Source organism: Adiantum capillus-veneris, chromosome 8 (genome assembly GCF_014529385.1).
Source record: "Adiantum capillus-veneris isolate H3 chromosome 8, ASM1452938v2, whole genome shotgun sequence".
Lineage (NCBI taxonomy): Eukaryota > Viridiplantae > Streptophyta > Polypodiopsida > Polypodiales > Pteridaceae > Adiantum > Adiantum capillus-veneris.
Genome location: NC_140938.1, coordinates 74,173,964 through 74,193,176, shown reverse-complemented (window position 1 = coordinate 74,193,176; position 19,213 = coordinate 74,173,964). Strand labels below are relative to the sequence as shown.

Here is a 19,213-nt window from a genome sequence, read left to right as displayed (position 1 = left end):
AGAGCCTCAATGCCTCTAGCTTCAAGAAAGAGGACGTGGACTCGAAAGCTAGCCTCTTCCAGGTCAGAAGAGTCACCCAGAAACCGAGTGAAGCTGTAGTCGAAAAGTCCTAGCATCTGCAAATGTCCAAGCTAGTCAAACCTCGAGGAACTGCTGCAAAGGGAGAAGTCTGCGCCAAAAAAGGCAGCCTCAAGTGGGGTTGTCCCTCTCGAGCCACGCGGCTCATAGCGAAAGCACAGCCAAGAGAACGTCTCGCGGCGGAAGCATGGCCAATACCCTGCGTCTGAGGAGGAGTGGAGGGGTCGGGAGATGAGGCTGTGGGTCCCATCAAGGAGAGAGAAGGAACGGGAGGCGAAGGTGGAGGAGGGGGAGAGGGAGGACGCGGGGGAGGCGGAGCAGCAGCGTCTGAGGAAGGAGGAGGTGGTGGTGGAGGAACTGACGTGGACAGGGCCTCCTCAGTCGGGTCCTGCTGAAGGGGATCAAAACGGTTCCCAGGCGGAACTTAGTGCTGCTGAGCTGCAGAAGGTCGGCCACCAGGGGGAGCAGAGGGACGAGCCCACCCTTGTCGACGGTGGCCAGGCACTTGCTGCCAACCGTCAGCTGTCTGATCACTGGTCTCTATCGAGGTACCAGCCTGTGCGTCTTGTGTATCTGGCTCCTTGGCATGCTCAGCCTTGGGAGGCTGTGCATGCGCTGTGGGTCGTGGTCTCCTGCGAGGAGAGGCCTTTGCCAAATGGCCAATCTGTCTGTAATTGAAACACTGTTTCGGGTGACCCGAATACTCCACACTCTGTCTGATCCATCCCCCACTCACCCGAGGCAACAGTACCACCTTGGGGAGGGAGTGTGAGTCTCCAACAAGAACCCGCACAGTAGATAAACCTGTGGCCTTGGCCACAATTGAAGCTGCAGTGCGTGGAGACTCCAGAGATGTCCCGAACATGGACCCAACCCTGGGGAGAAGAGGGAGGTACTCTCGCCTTAGGCCTGGAAAACAGACCGAAATTGGCAAGTCTACCTCCTCCTCATGCACATCTGTAGTAGGGTCAAAACCATGATGCCATCGACGGAAGTAAGCTCCAGCTGCTCGGATGCCGAGTGGGCTCATCGAAATCACCTTGGCCGTCATATCTACAGACTCGAACTCTACCTAGTAGTACCCTCTCCCGAGGATCTGGACATCGGTGTTCTTGCCCACATCGGAGAGAAGGTGGGCCTGTAGTAAATCCCAAACCTCGCCCCAACTGGGCCGAGTGCCAATGATCTTACAGATAACCTAAGAAGTGGCTTGCAAGCGCTCCACTTCGGCCATCAAGCTCGCTTGCTCTTCTGGCAAAAGAGCAAGTCGAAGGGTCGGCTCCGCGGTGTCGGGCGAGGGGGCTTCTGTGGAGTCCCTCTGAGGTGGAGCAGAAGCTGCCATTCTGTGTCTGCTGCTGAAACGAGGAGGGCGTTGGCGACGAGGCACTCACCAGGAAGCTGAAGATAACAACCTACCTGCGAGCCGAGGGCGTGACTCGGAGGGAAGGGGGGGGGGGGGGGGGGGGGCGATGGCGGGCAAGGAGCGATCCAAGGGCAACGACCTTCGCTACCTTCGGTACACTACTTTTACTCTTCATTGATTACAAGTGGACGGCTGAATACTATCTCTTGGGACGAGATTGTTCCAATGGTATTGGACCGGTAGGAGCGGTTCAATACGAGGAAGAAGTCGGGCTCCGACGCCTTGACCGGCTTTTCCAACAACAAGAAGCAGAAGGGTAAGAAGAAAAGCAACACCACCAAAGAAAAGAAGAGTGATGCCGAACAGGATGCCTTGAAGGCGGAACGGCATTGCAAGAGTTGCGGTGAGAAGAGACATTACAAGAGGAAGTGTCCAAAGCGAGTTGGAGATGCTTTGACTTCTTCGGCGGTAGTGGTACAGTCACTAGCTTTTGTTCATTTGGAGATTCTCCCTTCACAGGACTCTCCAGGGACATCGGAGGTTGCGTTGACTCTTGCAGGTCGAGATGATCGTGATTGGATTTTGGATAGGGGTGCCTCATGGCACATGACACCTTCGAAGGATCTTTTGTCCAACATGCGACGACACTGTGGTACTATCTTCATTGGCGACAAATCTGAAATTTCTATTTACAGCGTGAAATCTAGGGAGCTCGTTCTCGACGGCAAAGGGGGTATGCATACCTCCAAGGTACTTTATGCTCCAAAGCTGGGATTTCATCTTATGTCTGAGCACGAGGTGTGCAATCTTGGCATGGAGGTGATCTTTATAGGGGATGCGGTCTCTATTCAGAATCGACATTCCGACAAAGAGGTCAGAGGGGGCTCGGACTCTACAGGCTCCATGCTCTTTCTTCAACAAGACAGATACCTACAAGTGATCTTTGGCATTACCGATCTGGTTTGCTGCATCATTTTCTTGGATTGGAGATGTGGAAAATAGAGGGGGGCATCTTTCTCTCCCAAGAACGTTGTATCCAAGAATTGTTGGAAGCATTTGGTATAATCGAGTGCAAATCTACCTCAACCCCTATGAATCCCAATCAGAAAATGTCACAGTTTGATCTCCCCATTGTAGCATATGCTACACAATATCGGAAACTGGTTGGTTTTGTCATTTGGGTACTCAACAACCGGTTTGATGTCGGTTTCTCTGTGGGACTTCTCAGTTCTTTCATGCAGAAATGGTAAGCCCTCAGAGAAACAGTCAACCTGAGCTTGCAAAAAATCTTGTCGTTCTTTTCTCGAGGTCTGACATATTCGACCTTTGATCATCATTCAGTTCTTTCAAGAAAATCAAATAAACAAAAAAATTGGATTTCATCAAGTGGGACAGACGAGCCTTTCAGTTTTACATCAAGTATACTCTCTTGGCCCTTCATTCTTCAAGATGTCCTTCCTTGCCCTATAATCGACCACGGGATTGTTCTTAAGGAACCAAGGGATTCCTCAGAGGACGTCACACCCTTCCAAAGGCCTCGTGCCCTAAATATCCCTGACAATGCAAACGTAGTTAGCCAATGACAGGTGTAATGGCAACATCGCGTCCGCGTGCCTCTAGAATAGCCTCGCCGGTGGCCCCATTTCCTGGGGTGTAATTCCAAGTCAAGCCGATAATTCGGTTGAAATGAAGTTGGCCTTGGCTTCTCAATCAAAGAAGATAAGGGCTTCTTGGTCTGGCACTTTGCCCCATGCTTTGCAAAGTTCAGTACTTTCTTTCAGATGGTGAGGGTTGGCGGTCCCCACAAAATCTAGTACCAGTCCTACTTTCATCTTTCCTTTTCTTCCGCGCTCAGCTACTGCTCTGTAACTCTCTGGCTTATCTTCAAGTGGTCCTCTCGTTCGTCTTCTTTTCAAGATTCTGTCCAGCTCTTTCGGTGTGTACAGGTTCCGCATTTTTTTTATTTATTTTTTTGGCACTCGTCTGTCCTTTCAGTTGGCCATCTCAAGTAAATCTCATCAATCATGTAATTCTTCAAGTATTTCGTAAATCTCTAGTCTCTAGAGTACTTGATCAATCTTTTCACATATGTATCAACCTGCAATTGACGTTTGTACTTTGCTCTGACAAACTTTTCCGCCAAGAATTTGTCCAAATCTTCATTCTTTTCTTCGGTTCCCGCGTCGGATTTCAACTTTTCTTTGCCTACCCACCTGAGAGGTGTTATCTCTGTCACATTCTCTGTGAAAACCGATGTTAGGTTCTTTATGGCTTATGCCCTGTAAGACAGAGCGATGAAGACGGGAGCACGCCCGATGCACGATGAAGTAAGGGTGGGAGTGGCTAATAAGTCCGGGGTCCGGGCAGGAAGTTTCTCTCACAAAAACCTGCGTGTGCTGCAAAAAAAAGAGATTGGATCCTCCATAGAAGAAGAATCTTTCTGAGCTCTGATACCACTGTAACAAGCTTGGACACTCCAAGCAAGAAATCAATAGCAACACACGAACCGAAACTTCAAAATCACTGAACTTTAATAGAGAGAGAGAGAGAGAGAGAAAGTCGACACAACCCAGCTCCGTGCCCAGAGGTATTGGCCCCAAAGTGTGGCGTCCCTTTCGGTATTTCTTTATTATTAATCATTGCAAAGTACAACTCCCGAGGGACCTTTGCTCTCAGGGTCTGCGTCCAAATGCTCTGAAGAGTGAGGCCCCAAGGGCTCTTATAAACAGTACATGGGATGCCCAAAAGCAATCAATTCAAAAGCATTTTCACCCAAAAGCTCTGGTCCCCAAAAGCTAGCGCTAAAGATTCTGAAAAGCAGCCAACGTAATTTGCGAAAATCCGTACAGCCTTCCACGTGGCACCTGCAGCGCAACTCGCGAAAATTCCGCACAGCCCTGCCACGTCAGCATCTGCACAATCTGCCACGTCAGCATGTCAGCTCATTTTACAGAAATCCCTTTCAGAGTTCAAGCTTTTGTCTTTCAGAGTTCCAAGCCCCACGGCCGGTGCTTCATAAGTTCTTCAAGTTAGTCCGTTCAGTTTCTCTTGTCCACTTGGCCATTTCTCTGCCATATGGTCATGCCACATCATCACTTTATGACATTCTCTACAAACTAAATGTACCATTTTTCTGCTAAGGCATCTAAGGTGGACGGAAAGAGCACTGAGTAGGCATCTTCTCTGTTGTTAAAGCCCCGACCTCTACAGAGGGATACAAACCTCCTAGCGTGATCGTCTGCATCCTCTGTGGAGAGCATCCAAGGGGGACAGAAAGAGCACTAAGTAGGCATCTTCTCTGTTTAGGCTTAGACCTCCACAGAGGGATACAAACCTCCTAGCGTGGTCGTCTGCATCATCTATGGAGAGTCCCTTGAAAGTCGGAAACTTGATGTTCACCTTAGCATGCTTGTCAACTCCTCCATGGCTGCCTGTTCAGAATCCTGTTTCTCAAGAGCTTGCTGTAATACGGATGGTGGAGAATGTACTAGGGAAGGTGACCTGGAAGGTGAAGAACTGGTTGAGGGAGTGGAGGTAGTTGCTTGGGAGGGTAGGGGTAGCGGCGTTGGTGGACTTGGCACAAAAGGTTGGCGCTTTCTGTGGTAGTACTTGAGAGGGCTCAGATGTGGGCTTTGTCGATCTTTAGGCTGCCTTGTATGTGTCCTGCAGTAGCAACAAACCCATCCAACCTCTTAGGTAGGAAGACCATTGAACTATAAACCCATTGGGGACCTGACTAGCTAAACTCGACACAGATAAGAATAGGCGAAGACTAAGGGGACGAAGGCCAACCGTACTCGACCGGGTTAACCAAACCAGTTAGACTTGCTGACTAGACCAGGGTGAGAGACTAGCCAAACCAGTTAGACCAGCTTAGACCAGCCCAACTAGTTCGACCAGCGTACCAAACCAAGACCAAGGCAAGAGACTACGCCAAACCCGTTAGACCAAGGGTGAAGACTAGCTAGACCAAATTGGACGAAGGCAAGGTTGTACGAGACCGGGAAAGGGACTAACCAGTTAGACCTTCAACCATGTAACACATCGAAGTGAGATTTAGTTGAGTTCCCACCGGGCGTGCCAAAAATGAGAGCACTTGGAGGAGGAATAGTGTGTCGTGCTCTCTAAAGTGGGTGCTCCTCAATGCAATGTGCATGAAACCTCACTCCAGCAGAATGGAAACACCGTAAACAATGGAACAACAAAGCAAACTCAAATGACTCATCAGTAGACTCCGAACAGCATGGGACTCGACTATCTCATATAAACCAGTACAGTCTCTGGCTAGCAACACAATCAGCTCCAAGCCCAGGACTCACGGGCGCAATGGGGGTGTCGAGGCTCCAATGTACAGGGAGAGTGCAGATGTGTGGTGCTAGAGTAAACACACGACGCTGAACTCAAGACTCATAAACCATCTAGAACAGCATACTAAGGATAAAGCAAATATAAGCATATATACAAAAAGGGCAGCCAACGGATAAATCAAATATCCCTAGCAATCTAGCTGCACCCATCTCCAAACTGTGGCAAAGAAGAACTGGCCACGGTGTCCTCTAGACCACCACTCCTGCCACGTGTCACTATCTAGGCAAAAGTCCACCCAGTGTGAACCCACGACCAACTCTAATTGTCTTTCCGTGCAAAGTGACATTGTAGCCCAACTACAACATGCTAGAAGACTCAGACCGAGGGTTGCCCTTTTTGCCCGAGTGAAACTAGTAGGCTCCTATACCTGTTGCAACTTGTTTTGAGAAGCAACCACATGTGCAGAAGGTGGCGGCTGAGGGATAGTGCTAACTTCTATCAGATTGATTCTAGGAAAAGTGAATTCAGGTTGGCTCGGGCGTGGACTTATTAAAGATGTGGATGCGTGTTTGTTCTGGAAAATCCTTATTGCAGTGCTCCTTAGCCTTAGGGCAATGTCGGTAAGGAGGAGACCCTTCTGATAGAGGACATTTTCTTTGGTAACGCCCATATTCCCCGCATATGCAGCACAAAATGGACCCATTGGATGGGTGAGACAGGGGGCGAGGTGGTCGTTGCTCCTCCTGCATGGAAGTGGATTCTGACATGTAGAAGCTCTGAGGGGCTAGTGGAGTGTTAGCATGATAAAACCTAGGTGGAAAAGTACCTTGCATAGGAGTCGTCGTCGATAAAGGGGGCATGTGATCTAAATGGCCATACAAGGGAAACCATGTTGGAGGCAGGCACGAACCCTTGTTGAAGAGGTGTCAATCCTTGTTGAAGAGTAGGGGCGAGGCTCGGTTGTAGTTTCCACAATCCCTTCAAATAGTAACAATCTATGTCTTCATGTCCAGACTTCTCACAGAAGTTGCAATCCCAAAGCACGCATTCTTGTGGGGGATGCCCTGGAGAGAAACATGAGCTACACCAGACTACATGCTGAGCACTAAGCTCTTCTAACTCTCTCTTGATCTGGTCTAAAGCTTCCTGACGCGGGGACTTCTCCTGTCGAAGAGAAAAGGACTTCTCCTCTTGAAGAGCTCGTTGTAATTTTAGTGCTTCCAGTTCCTTGCGTAAAGAAATCAAGGGGTGAGAAGCACTTTCCATGAGAACTAAGGCAATCTCTACCTAAGGGGGGTATTTGAATAGCCTCCTTGCTCCCTCTATCCTGGTAGCAACAACAACAAACTCCTCCAGAGTTGCTTCAGGTCGAAGAGTCTCCCGTAGCTTCTGTTGAGACGTCTTGGGGAGAGCATTCTCCACCCACTTCTTGACCATGAATGCTCTTGGTTGTTGGGGGAGCTTGCGACGAAAGACTTCGTTCTTGTCATGAGTTCTGCAAAAGTCTCGTATAGTTGGAGCACTTAGTTTGTTAACTCATCCAAAACCATCTCTTGAAAGTCACCTGGTCTAAAAGCTTCACAGAACTGTCGCCTTAGTGTTGCCCAAGTTGTAAAGTGGTTCTCTCCAAACCAACTATACAGTTTGTCTACTTACGGAAAGAGCACTAAGTAAGCATCTTCTCTACCGAGGCCACGACCTCTACAAAGAGATATAAACCTCCTTGTGTGGTCGTGTGCATCATCTGTGGAGAGTCCCTTGAAAGTCGGAAACTTTATGTTTACCTTGGCAAGATTGCTTGTCAACTCCTCCATTGCGGACTGCTCAGGAGCTTGTTGTAACACCGTTGACTGGGGAGGTGATAAGGGTGATGAGGAGCTGGTTGAAGTAGATGCCAAAGAGGGTAGTGGAAGTTGGGGTGGAGGACTTCCACTCAGTAAGAAAGGCTGACGCTTCAGTGGTAATGCTGCAGAAGACTCCGTAGGGGGCTCGATTGATCTTTAAGCTGCTTTGTATGTGTCATGCAGTAGCAACATACCCACCTTGCCTCAGGACAAGAAAGCCCTTGATCTTGTTGGACAGTCTAGACCCGCAGAACTAAACACGACTCAACCAGGCTAGACTCGACTCCCCTTGACCAGGCAGCTGGACGAGCATGAGGGTGGACTCGACCCACTAGACAGTTGGACGAAGGCCAGCTATACTCGACCAAGCTAGACCAAACTAGTTAGACCAACAGACTAGAACAGAGCGAGAGACTAGGTCAGCTAGACCAAACCAGTTAGACCAGCAGACTAGACCAGGGCGAGAGACTAGGCCAGCTTGGTCCTCAACACAGGCGAAGACCAGCTAGACCAAGCTGGACGAAGGTGAAGGTGTACTAGACCAGGCTAGACCAGAACAATCTAGACCAAACTAGACCAATCAAGAGACTAACCAGTTAGCTCCTCGACCATCTACGCTCAGCGGAGTGATGGAGGTCCCACCGGGCATGCCAAAAATGAGAGCACTGTAGCAGGAAAAGTCTCTATTGTGGGTGCTCCTCAATGCAATGTGCAAGAAACCTCACTCCAACAAAATGATAACACTGCAGAACAATGGAATAAAGCAAACTCAAACGACACAACAGTAGACTCCAAACTCAATGGAACTTGACTAACTCATCGAACTAGTACAGACTCTTGCTGGCAGCACACTCAGCTTCAAGCCCAGGACTCATAGGTACAATGGGGGTGTCAAGGCTCCAACTGTGCAGGGAGAGTGCAGATGTGCAAGTGCGAGATTGAACACAAGACTCTAGACTCGAGGACAACCAAGACGTCTGGGAAGCATATCACAACTAAAACCAACTAAGAATATATACAACCATAAAAGGCAGCCAACTGCTAGCACAAATACCTCTAACTGTCCAGCTGCGCCTATCTTCGAACTGTGGTGGCGGTGAACTCGCCACAGTGTCCTCTATACCATCACTCCTTATGTGCTGCCACATGTCACCGCCCATGCAAGAGTCCACCGAGTGTGAACCCAAGACCAACTATAACTACCTGTCTAGTGCAAGTGACACTGTAGCCTGCTACAATCCTACAAAGCATCCCTTCTCAAACCAAAAATTGGAGTAATAAGCAAGATAACACAAAAGTGTGTGTAATTCTTTGCATAAAAAACTATGCTAAAGTAGAAACCTTTTGACGATTCACACACATAGGTTTTTGCCACTTTTGTAAAATCAACAAAAAAATTAGAGAGTAATTCAACACAAGACAGGAAGCATTGGCTGCGACAAAATACCTTGCATGAAACTGCTAAAGTGTGAAAAGAACTTTAGTTTGGCAATTGGTGCCACGGGTCTGAGTGGAAGTTGAACTGCGACCAATAGCAAGATATGAAAGCACTAAGTTCGCTGCCTGCAGAGGCATACTCCAGCCACCTAATTGATTGTCTACTTTGGGAGCTGAATAGACGAATATCTCATGCTAAAACATGAATGGAAGTTGTTCCCCATATCAAGGAGCATCTACCTACCATAGGGATCCATAAGATTCAACTATCACACTTAGCTCCCTCTATATAAGAAGAGCTGCAGCAGAAGTCCATAGAGAATTGAAGAGCAGTAAAGGGAAAGTGACACACGCGAAGCAGTGGGATTAATTGAGTGATGGTGGATTGAGAAAACCACTCAAGATGTCACTCTATCGTCAGCCATTAACATTGGGTTTTATTTATTGAAGTTAGCAGGAGACAACAGTTTTCTACCAAATTGTCCAATTCAAACTTCAATCTAGTTAATTGCATCCTTCTGCTAAGACTAAAACCTTCAGCATGGAATTCCATTCTTGTTGATTCACACATGTCAATATCAGATTAACGCTGTGATCCTGCTCAAGCTTTTAGCTTTCAGCTAAACAAAACAATGATGTGTTGAAAACATGAACACAGGTTTTAATGTTTCCTGAATGAATTTGTCTAATGGTAAGACTCATGGTCAGTATCAGTAGATTGGGGTTTTAAGTCCCTTGGACCCAAGCACACCTAATGTGTGCATATTGCTAGGTCTCTTTACCTTAAAACATTGAGATCGTACCAAGGCCTTTGCACCGTTCCCGCATGCAATGTATTGAAGGTAGTCGAGGGTGATACATGGCTCGCCCCCATTCTTATTACGCATGGTTGATATCTGAAAGGCCACCCCCACTTTGCAGGCCCCTTGTGAACAATGGGACAACAGAACATACTTATAGTCAGCTAATGTTCACCAATACAAAGTCGTCTTCACCATCCTATGTTGAAGAGTCTCCTATAGAAGTGTGAACAGTCAGCTACATTTAAAGCCTTGCACAATGGAGTCTTGGTTGAAACCCATAGATATGTCATGACACCAAACTCCTGTGCTCTAGAGAGAAGTATAGAAATTCATATTTCTGCCTCCCCAAAATCACCAACTTGAAAAATTCTCTGAAAAAGAAGTGCCTGGGATTGTATTCATGAAGCCGCCCTGCCAAAAAGCCCTCATCATAAACATAACCTATCTATACTCCGCCACTTAATGCATTTGTGATTGGCTTTCTGAAAAGAATCAGATATTCTTTCCTAAAAAAGAAAAAGGGAGACCTACATTTTACCTCTCACTAATAAAACTTGCCCCTACTATCACTCAAGACTCCTTAAACAATTGATAGAGCAGCACCAAAACAAGAAGGCAGCCTAGCAGGTTTTTTTTCTGCCTGGAGAAACTGAAAGTTGGGACAAATTCGACATCATTCAGGCCTTCATATCTTACATAAGACAACAACTACCTAAGGGTTCAGAGGCCTTTTTAGGGGTATGAAATACTCTAAGGAGACAACCTCTACTCTGGCAGTTGGATGAGATAATAGCAAACTGAATTCGGGCTGATTTATTTAGTGAGAATGGCTGAAAGTGTATTATAAAGTTACACGAGATGGTAAATGTATCTCTGTTGCTTGAAACTCACCTTACTTGCACTCCTGCTTGCAAATAAACAATGTTAGAGCCTATTACCTGCTGGATGGAGTTGTGGGTGTCTCGCAGGGGCAGGTCATCGGGAGTGAAGGCTGTTTTATGGATGTGCCCGGTTAAACAATTGTATAAACCAACCTCTTCCAATCTCCTCAGACATTGAAAGTTACAGCCTTGCAAATAATAACATGTTCATTATTGAGTCAATATTGTACCTATCTCTCAAATGTAAGGAAGTCTGCTCAATACTTTGAGCTTGCATTTGCTCAAAATCTTCTAGGCGGAGACTCTTGTTGTAATGTGTATTGAGAAGATTCAGTTTCAAAACTTTATTGCATTCTGCCTTCAATCTCACTGTCGATGATATCACTTCATTACGTGTGATGCAAGACCAAAAGTGGAACTCGCTGCATTTCTCTTCGTAATTATACTTTGGAATTGCTATACATCCGTACCTGTTCAACATTATTCCCTGAATTGTCTTGCTATGTTTTACTTGTCAATTTCTTACAAATAGAACTTGGTACTCGTACAGCCACCTAAAGTCTCCTAATGCTATTGCATCACCAAATCGATACTTTGAGCCAATGCAAATACAAAAAAGCAATAAAGCAGTGACCTTATCTTTTCGAGCAACTTTACAGAGCTAGATTGAAAAATCGTCTCCAAATATCAAACTAATGCACTGAATATAGAACATATGTAGGTAAGGACCTGAAGATAACAACTGTATGGTTTCAATAATTTGAGCTTAAACCTTGTCCCTAATTAAATCTAACCCATGCTCTTTTGAAAGGCAAGGCAAAGACTTGATTTTCAGCAGAATCATGAAAAATTGGCAAAAGGCTCGGCTCCAAAACACTGTGCATTACTATCTCAAGTGAGGTAATGCCTACATGAACACCTCCTGCCAGCTTGATCTTTGACAATATTAACGATCTACACAATCGAAATTGCTTGGCCATAAAATACTTGACTTACAAAACGCTTAGGCCAAGCCTACATGAACAGCATTTGTCAGTTTGATCTTCAACAAAAATAACAATCTACACAATCAAAATAGTTGGGCTACAAAATGCTTTTGAAAACCTCAAAGGATTTTTCTTGCAATTGTAATCATTTCTAGTGAGGGATCGGACGGAAACACAAAGATAACTACAATGTGCAACACTTTATCACTTCAAAAGAACTTGAATGAGAGAGAGAAATGAAATGATATATTAACGTCTACAAAAGGCAAAAATGACCTATGAGACCAACGAGTTACAAACTGGTGAAATCTCATACAAAGTCTGTGTGCAAAAAGAAAGACTAACATCCTAAACAAAATGTTGTAGTGAAAGTGAAAGTGGGGGCAGACTAGAGACTCTCTAATCAATACAAAGGTACAAAATAATGAGGGCTGCAAGAAATTTAAGCTACTGGGAAGGCGATGATCTCCATCCATCAGTGCTACCAGACTAGAGGCCTCTCCATACATCTCCATCCATCAGTGCTACCAGATCTGCCGTGGTGATCCACCGAGGGTCCCCGTATCTGAACTCCATAAAGCATAGCTAAAGCCACTAGAGTGTCAAAAAGCGAGAGCTTTGTTCGAGGTTCATGAAAACTGAACCTACGAACACATCCTTTCCAATCTCCCTAATGCTGCGTAAGCTCTGGTGAGTCTCATCTCTGCTACTCTCCTCAAGGAGAATACCGAGCCAGTGAAGACCACCCCAAGATAGGTATATGCATCTGTATACCCCATAGTCTCTCGACCATACATAAAGGTGGGAGTTGAGCTCCTAACCCACTGTGGTGTGGTGTTAAACACCATTACCTTGGTCTTACCAAGGTTCACTGACATTCCACTATCCTGGGCAAACACCTGTAATGCATCCAAATGACGTTGCATCCCTTCTGGAGGATCTGAAATCAGCACAATATCATCAGCATATAACAGCCGAATCCATGTCCCTGTTAATTGAGCACCTCTGTCTCCCTCTCGCTCTGCATAGTGTGAAAACTCATCCACATACATCCCAAAAAGAGTCAAAGATAGGGGGCATCCTTGCTTCACCCCAATAGTGAAGTGGACCATGTCAGACATGCCCTCGGTAGTGCGTACTCAGCCCATCATTGTCCCACCACTGTCCTATAATGCATCCAAATGACGTTGCATCCCTTCTGGAGAATCTGAAATCAGCACAATGTCATCAGCATATAACAACAACTGAATCCATGTCCCTGTTAGCTGAGCACCTTTGACTCCCTCTCGCTCTGCATAGTCTGAAAACTCATCCACATACATCCCAAAAAGAGTCAGAGATAGGGGGCATCCTTGCTTCACCCCAATAGTGAAGTGGACCATGTCAGACATGCCCTCAGTAATGCGTACTCGGTCCACCACTGTCCTATATAAATTCAAGATCCCCCAAATCAGCTCTGTGGGCACACCAAAGAGAATCCAAGCAAGAGAGACACAGAGTGGCAAATTTCCACTCCTAGACAGCATTCGCCCCAAAGATTGGCGCCCCTTTCGGTATTTCTTTATTATTGCTTCAACAAGGTACAACTCTAGGACTCTGCTCAGCTTCTCCACGTGGTCGAATGCTAGAGAGAGTGTCCACATAAGATATTTAGAGGCCCTCGGCCTACCAAAAGCATCTCACATAAAAAGCATTGAGCTTAAAAGCTACTGGCCCAAAAGCAAGCACCCAGAGCGCTACTCCGTGTTTTACACTGCCACATCAATATGCTATTTGTTGTGTGTGTGTGTCATGCATTATTTTAGGGTTTTTAAGCCCCTCGGCTGATGTTCTGTAAGTTGGTTGGGTTAGGATTTTTAATCCTAACCCACTTTGTCTTTTAGGCCACTTGGCCAGTCTTCGATAAGTTGGTACGTCTTCTACTGCTTCTCTATGGTTTAGGCCCCTAGGTCGGGATCTATTCCATTGGTTGAAACTTCGTGGTGCCACATCATTGACTTGTCACATGCAACAATCTAAACCAGCTACTACACCTCCAAAGTTCAACTCTAAGCAAAGGAAATGCTAATCTCCATGCACAACACCCATGAACCCAGTCTCGTCCTAGGCTCCACTAGCCTAGAATCCAGCATGTTGGCTACTTAAGCTTAGGATGACTTTAAGGGGCATGAAATCATTTCCAGCTTCGGGTCTAAATGCCCACCCTTCAAACTAGAGACATCTGACCCTATCCCTGTTCCTGTTCCTGTGTGTTTAAAAAAGGCCTCAAGAGGCTTGAAAAGAGTCAAAAACAGTCTAAAACTGTCACAAAAATCACACAGTCAGCCGCTACAACCCATACTGCACAGCATGAACAACATATGTGGCCTTGTACACCGGATAGACATAACTATGCTTGTGAGGCCACCTTCATACTCTCTGAAGGGAGTTTGAGAGACATAAATCGCACTAAGAGGGAGACATATATCGCCCAAAGAGGGAGTTCCTTCGTAGTTCACCAATTACCCTCCCTTCCGCTTTGTGACCCTTTCACTCTATAGCATACCATATCTCTCGACATAAACCATATAACTATATTGCATATATGCTTTGTACAATTGAAACTCATCATTGCTATCTATCCATTCTCATAGGTCCTTTTCATCTTTTGAAGCTGTTTAACATGACCTTTTAATTTTCCTGCCTTTCTTGAAGCGTTGCTATAACATAGAAGATAAAGAAGCAACAACTATGTTGGCAAGTGGAGACGAAAACTACAGGGTGCAGCACATGAGATGGCTTGGTTCCAGCTACTACTCTGACAATTGGTATGTTGATCTACAATAGCCTTAAAAAGTGTTGCAAGAGAACAAAAGGGTTAGCTTCTTCTCCCACGAAAGAAGCTCGCCAAGCACGTCACATGTTTCTATCGCATGTTGCTCCCATTCTTTCGATGCGGTAGGCTCAAGACTTGGAAGCTGTTTTCACTGAGTCAGAATTATATGCTGGCTTGCTTGATTAGGGTCGATGGAGAGCTCTTGGTTGGGATGGTCTCTCTGTGGAATTTTTCTTGTCTATCTGGGATTATTTGAAGTTTCCTCTGTTGTTCATGATGAATACAGCTTGGGCACAGCAGGAATTGCCTTCCTCTTGGAAAGAAGGGTTGCTCAAGCTGATACCTAAGCATGCATTGTGTGAAGAATTCTCTCATTGGTGCCCTATTACACTCATGTCTGTGGTATATAAATTAATGGCAAAAATGCTTGCTAACCGACTCAAGTGCTTTCTGCATGAAGGCTTGCATCAATCTCAATACAGCTTCATTCCACGACGTCAAATTACTGATAACGTCGCGAATGTCATCATTGGAATGGAATATGCAAAATATACTCGACAAGATGTCTTGGTCATGCAGGTCGACATTGAAAAGGCATTTGATATTGTTCCTTGGGATTATATTGGGGATACCATGCAACACTTGGGCTTTGGGCCTAGGCTTTCCCGTGTCATGCTTTTCTTGTATGCACACAGCACTTCTGCAGGCTTGCTGGATGGATCTCTCACAGAATCTTGGCCTTCGGGACGGTTGGTAAGGCAGGGCTGCCCTCTGAGTGCTTTGCTTTATGCGATTGCTACTCATCCCTTGTTTATGTATTTGGATTCCTCGACTTCCACTGGTAGGCTACATGGCCCGACTTTACCTTCTAGACGACAGTTTGCTGGTCAGGCTTATGCGGATGACTCTTTGTTCATACCTCGCAATAACTATGATGATGTACAACAGATTATGAATACTCTTCACTTGTTTGGATTGGCAGCAGGTCTCAAAGTTAACTTTTGCAAATCCAAGCTATTGCCTCTGAAAGAATGTGACTGGCATAAGATATTGTGGCCTAGGGAGATTGTTCCTCCACATGTTCTAGTTCGCCATTTGGGTTATCCGCTTGGTTGGAATGTATCGGCTATGCAGAAGCTGGATTGGGTCCTCCAACGTCTGCATTCCAAATTGAATTATTGGAAACAGTCCACGTGGCCACTTCATGTGCGTCTCCAGATTGTCCAATGCATCCTTGTGGTTTATGTGCAGTTTTACTTAGCCTTTGTTATCCTGCCTCAGTTGCGTTTGCAATCCCTCATGTCCAATATTTTAGAGCATTTTTAGCTAGCCTCCTCTAGCAAGAAGGGTCTTCGGCTTCTATCTATGGACAAGCTGTGTTCTCCCAAGCAGCTTGGAGGGTTAAATATTTTGGACTTGCGACGCCATCTTCTGGCTCGGAAAGCTATGTTGTTGCCAGTTTTGGTAGAGTAGTAACAACCCTGGGCTCTTACACATTTGTGTACGCACATTGTCACCCCATCTTTTGGGCATTGGAAACCGACTTATTGGGACGTAGTTTTTGGGAAGCTTGAAGGACACATTCCTGGATGTCCCTTTACTTCTTCTCTAATTGTTGACTTGAAGGTTGTCACTTCGCATTTGGCTTGGAATGGTCGACAATCCTCTATGGGTAACTCTCTTCGCTTAGAGAGTCTCCATTCCTAAGCGAGTTTGCATTGGAGCACGGCTTTCGCTTCGACTTTGGTTCAACGGTCTCCTTGCCAAGCGTATTTTCTTTCCCAAAAAGGAATCTGTTGGGTGTATCAGGTGGTTGATGACTCGGGTTATGTTCTTTCTTTCGCTGATGCAGTGTCCCGCTTTTGGTTGAGTCTTCACTATTCTCCTCTCTAGAGGGAGATTCAAAGGATGCTTGCTGCTCATTCACCTATTCTTCCTTCGGATGTGGACTCGCTTCTCTGATTCGAATCTGGCTACTACTAGATTGGACTGCATCTCAGCTAGCAGTGTCTATGCCATCCTTCAGTCTGATGTATGGATTGTGCATCAGGGTAATCAGTGTCCCGCTTTTGGTTGAGTCTTCACTATTCTCCTCTCTGGAGGGAGATTCAAAGGATGCTTGCTGCTCATTCACCTATCCTCCTTTGGATGTGGACTCTCGCTTCTCTGATCGAATCTGGCTACTACTAGATTGGACTGCATCTCAGCTAGCAGTGTCTATGCCATCCTTCAGTCTGATGTTTCGTCGATGCAGTGTCCCGCTTTTGGTTGAGTCTCCACTATTCTCCTCTGTGGAGGGAGATTCAAAGGATGCTTGCTGCTCATTCACCTATTCTTCCTTTGGATGTGGAGTCTCGCTTCTCTGACTCGAATCTGGCTACTACTAGATTGGACTGCATCTCAGCTAGCAGTGTCTATGCCATCCTTCAGTCTGATGTATGGATTGTGCATCAGGGTAATCAGCTGTGGTCGCTTTCTGAGTCATCCTTGTGGTGGCAACACACATTGTCTCGCATTTGGCAGAGTCATCTGCCTTTGAAGGAACGTGTTTTCTTGTGGCGCTGCTTGGTGGGAGCTCTACCTGTTGGCAGTGTGTTACATGCTCAGCATATTGCGTCTTCCCACTGTCCCAAATGCCTTGAAGTTGAGGAGACAATGCCACACTTACTATGGCGTTGTCGTCACTCCAGAGCCTTCATTCGGCAAGTGTCGACTGCTCTTCGGCTTCGTTTTCCTTCCGGCTCTTTTCACAGACGCTTTTGGCTTTTTGGAGTGCTCCAGTCAATTGCGGTGTTCTTCAGCTGGGTCAGATTTTGGATTATGTGGGCCATCTGGCACCTTAATGTTCCACGGCACTTCTGTTGATCCCTTTCCCTAGTTCAGATTATCTCTTGGTCAAGCGCTGCATTTTGCCTATGACGCTGGAGACATCACTCTTGATACCTATAGGATTTACTTTGACTGTTTTTAGCCTTCGGAGCCTCATAGTGCTCCGCTTTTTGTATCCCTTTCTGTTCGTGGGTTTCCCTCGCTTTGAGGTTTCCCGCTTGTAATTAATCCAAGCAGATTTACAAAAAAAAGCTAGCTTCAACATCTCTCTATAATGACTTCTTAAGAGAAGGTACTCTTAATTGGATAAACCAAACTCTGAATGATTCAGACTACAGCAAACTACTGTTATATATTGAGCCATAACCTGCTTTCATCCATAAGCTCGCTGAATGCCCTCGTAAAAACAAGCATGACCAGCACAAGTTAATGTTTAACCTTCAAAATTTTAAAAGCCAGGATGTTATCTTACATAGGCGCTGGATTCGAGAGCTTCACAATGGATTCCAGGTCTATGTGCACTGTAAACTCTCTGACAGAATTGTTCTGATTTTGAACACTGTCATCTAGCACAATCTGGTTCATTACTCGCGCAAATTCAGTATTTACTTCCTTTATGTGCATGCTCAAATCAAGCCCTTTCTCTGTATATTCTTTAACATTGAAGGTAAGACGCCTTATCCGCTCCTCCTGTTCAGGCCCCAATGCAGGCATATCCTCTTTTGGCATACTATCGACATAAAGATTGAATCTCTGCAAGGAGACAAATGAAATGAGACACAACTGACATCGAGCTATAACCTTCACAGCCACATAGTACTTGCCATTAGAGACTCTGTCTGATCACGAAGCTTGTATGCTTGAGTGAAACGCTTGACATAGACAATTGGGTTCTCAGCCTTGAAGTGCAAAAGAATTCTGCACATGAATAAATATATTCTGGTTTAGCTCACTATTATCTTTCAAGTGAGGATTGGTCGTGACCTAGCTGGAGACAAACAAATGCCCCAAAATGGTACAAAATCTTCACCTTGGAATCCACAACGTCTGTCCAGTGTCGATCCATTGGACCAAGTACATATCACCACCCATTGTATAATCCAAAACTTCACAATCCTTCCATACACAGTTACCTTGGCAATCTACTGAAGCAGCCTCTGCAGGTATCTTTCTAACTTTGTCCACCCTAAGATACAGATTAAGGTGTGTATAAGCTTGTCGTTTATGTTGCATTTCAAAAACCTAGATCTGTTGGGATTTGCACCATTGTGAAGGCCGTCTTGTTTCATAGTCAGTGTTGTCAAAGGCATGTAATGGCAAATTTGCTTTGCACAATTTAATGTTCTTTATTGGTAGACCCTCATGATCCAAAAGTTCCAACATGTTCTGCGTCTCATAAAGCCTCTTTCTCCTGCTTCACCAGAGATTTTATGGCTGTCATTTTCATAAAATGCATGCAAAGCTCTTAACCGAGTAGATAAAGCACAATTACAGAGAAAATGAGAGAGTGGTTGACCTCTCAATTGCAACTTTGCGTGGAAGTTCTCCAACTTTTGTTACATAGGGAACCATCACGATGGGGTTTAAAATGTCAACTTCATATAGTAGTGCCTGCATTACGTTAATTTGTACTTAACACCGATGGGAACTACAATGTGGTCTTCATGCTGTAGTTCCTCAACAAAGAGTAGATATGCTGCTGATTTGGTGATGGCAAGTTATGCTTAAATGCATCACTTAGCCTGCTTTGTTGAATGATTGAAAAATTATGGCATTGTTGCAGGCTATGGTATATCACATCCTTGGATTAACCGATCTTGAAAGAGTGATTGCACTATGAGCTATCTGGTACACAAAGTACAGCTTTGG

The 19,213-nt window shown here is 45.6% G+C and overlaps 1 protein-coding gene across 1 annotated transcript in view; it reads right to left on the bottom strand.

Moving 5' to 3' along the window:
- Nucleotides 1-19,213, bottom strand: part of LOC147452380 (uncharacterized) — a 283,958-nt gene that overhangs the window by 264,119 nt on the left and 626 nt on the right. The window contains exons 3-8 of the mRNA XM_086518094.1: nucleotides 18,861-18,955; nucleotides 18,609-18,755; nucleotides 18,375-18,530; nucleotides 18,169-18,262; nucleotides 17,817-18,097; nucleotides 10,945-11,184 (exon numbers count right to left, since the gene is read on the bottom strand). Of these exons, the coding sequence (XP_086374220.1) occupies nucleotides 10,945-11,184; nucleotides 17,817-18,097; nucleotides 18,169-18,262; nucleotides 18,375-18,530; nucleotides 18,609-18,755; nucleotides 18,861-18,955 (1,013 nt within the window). The remainder of the gene's footprint in view (nucleotides 1-10,944; nucleotides 11,185-17,816; nucleotides 18,098-18,168; nucleotides 18,263-18,374; nucleotides 18,531-18,608; nucleotides 18,756-18,860; nucleotides 18,956-19,213) is intronic.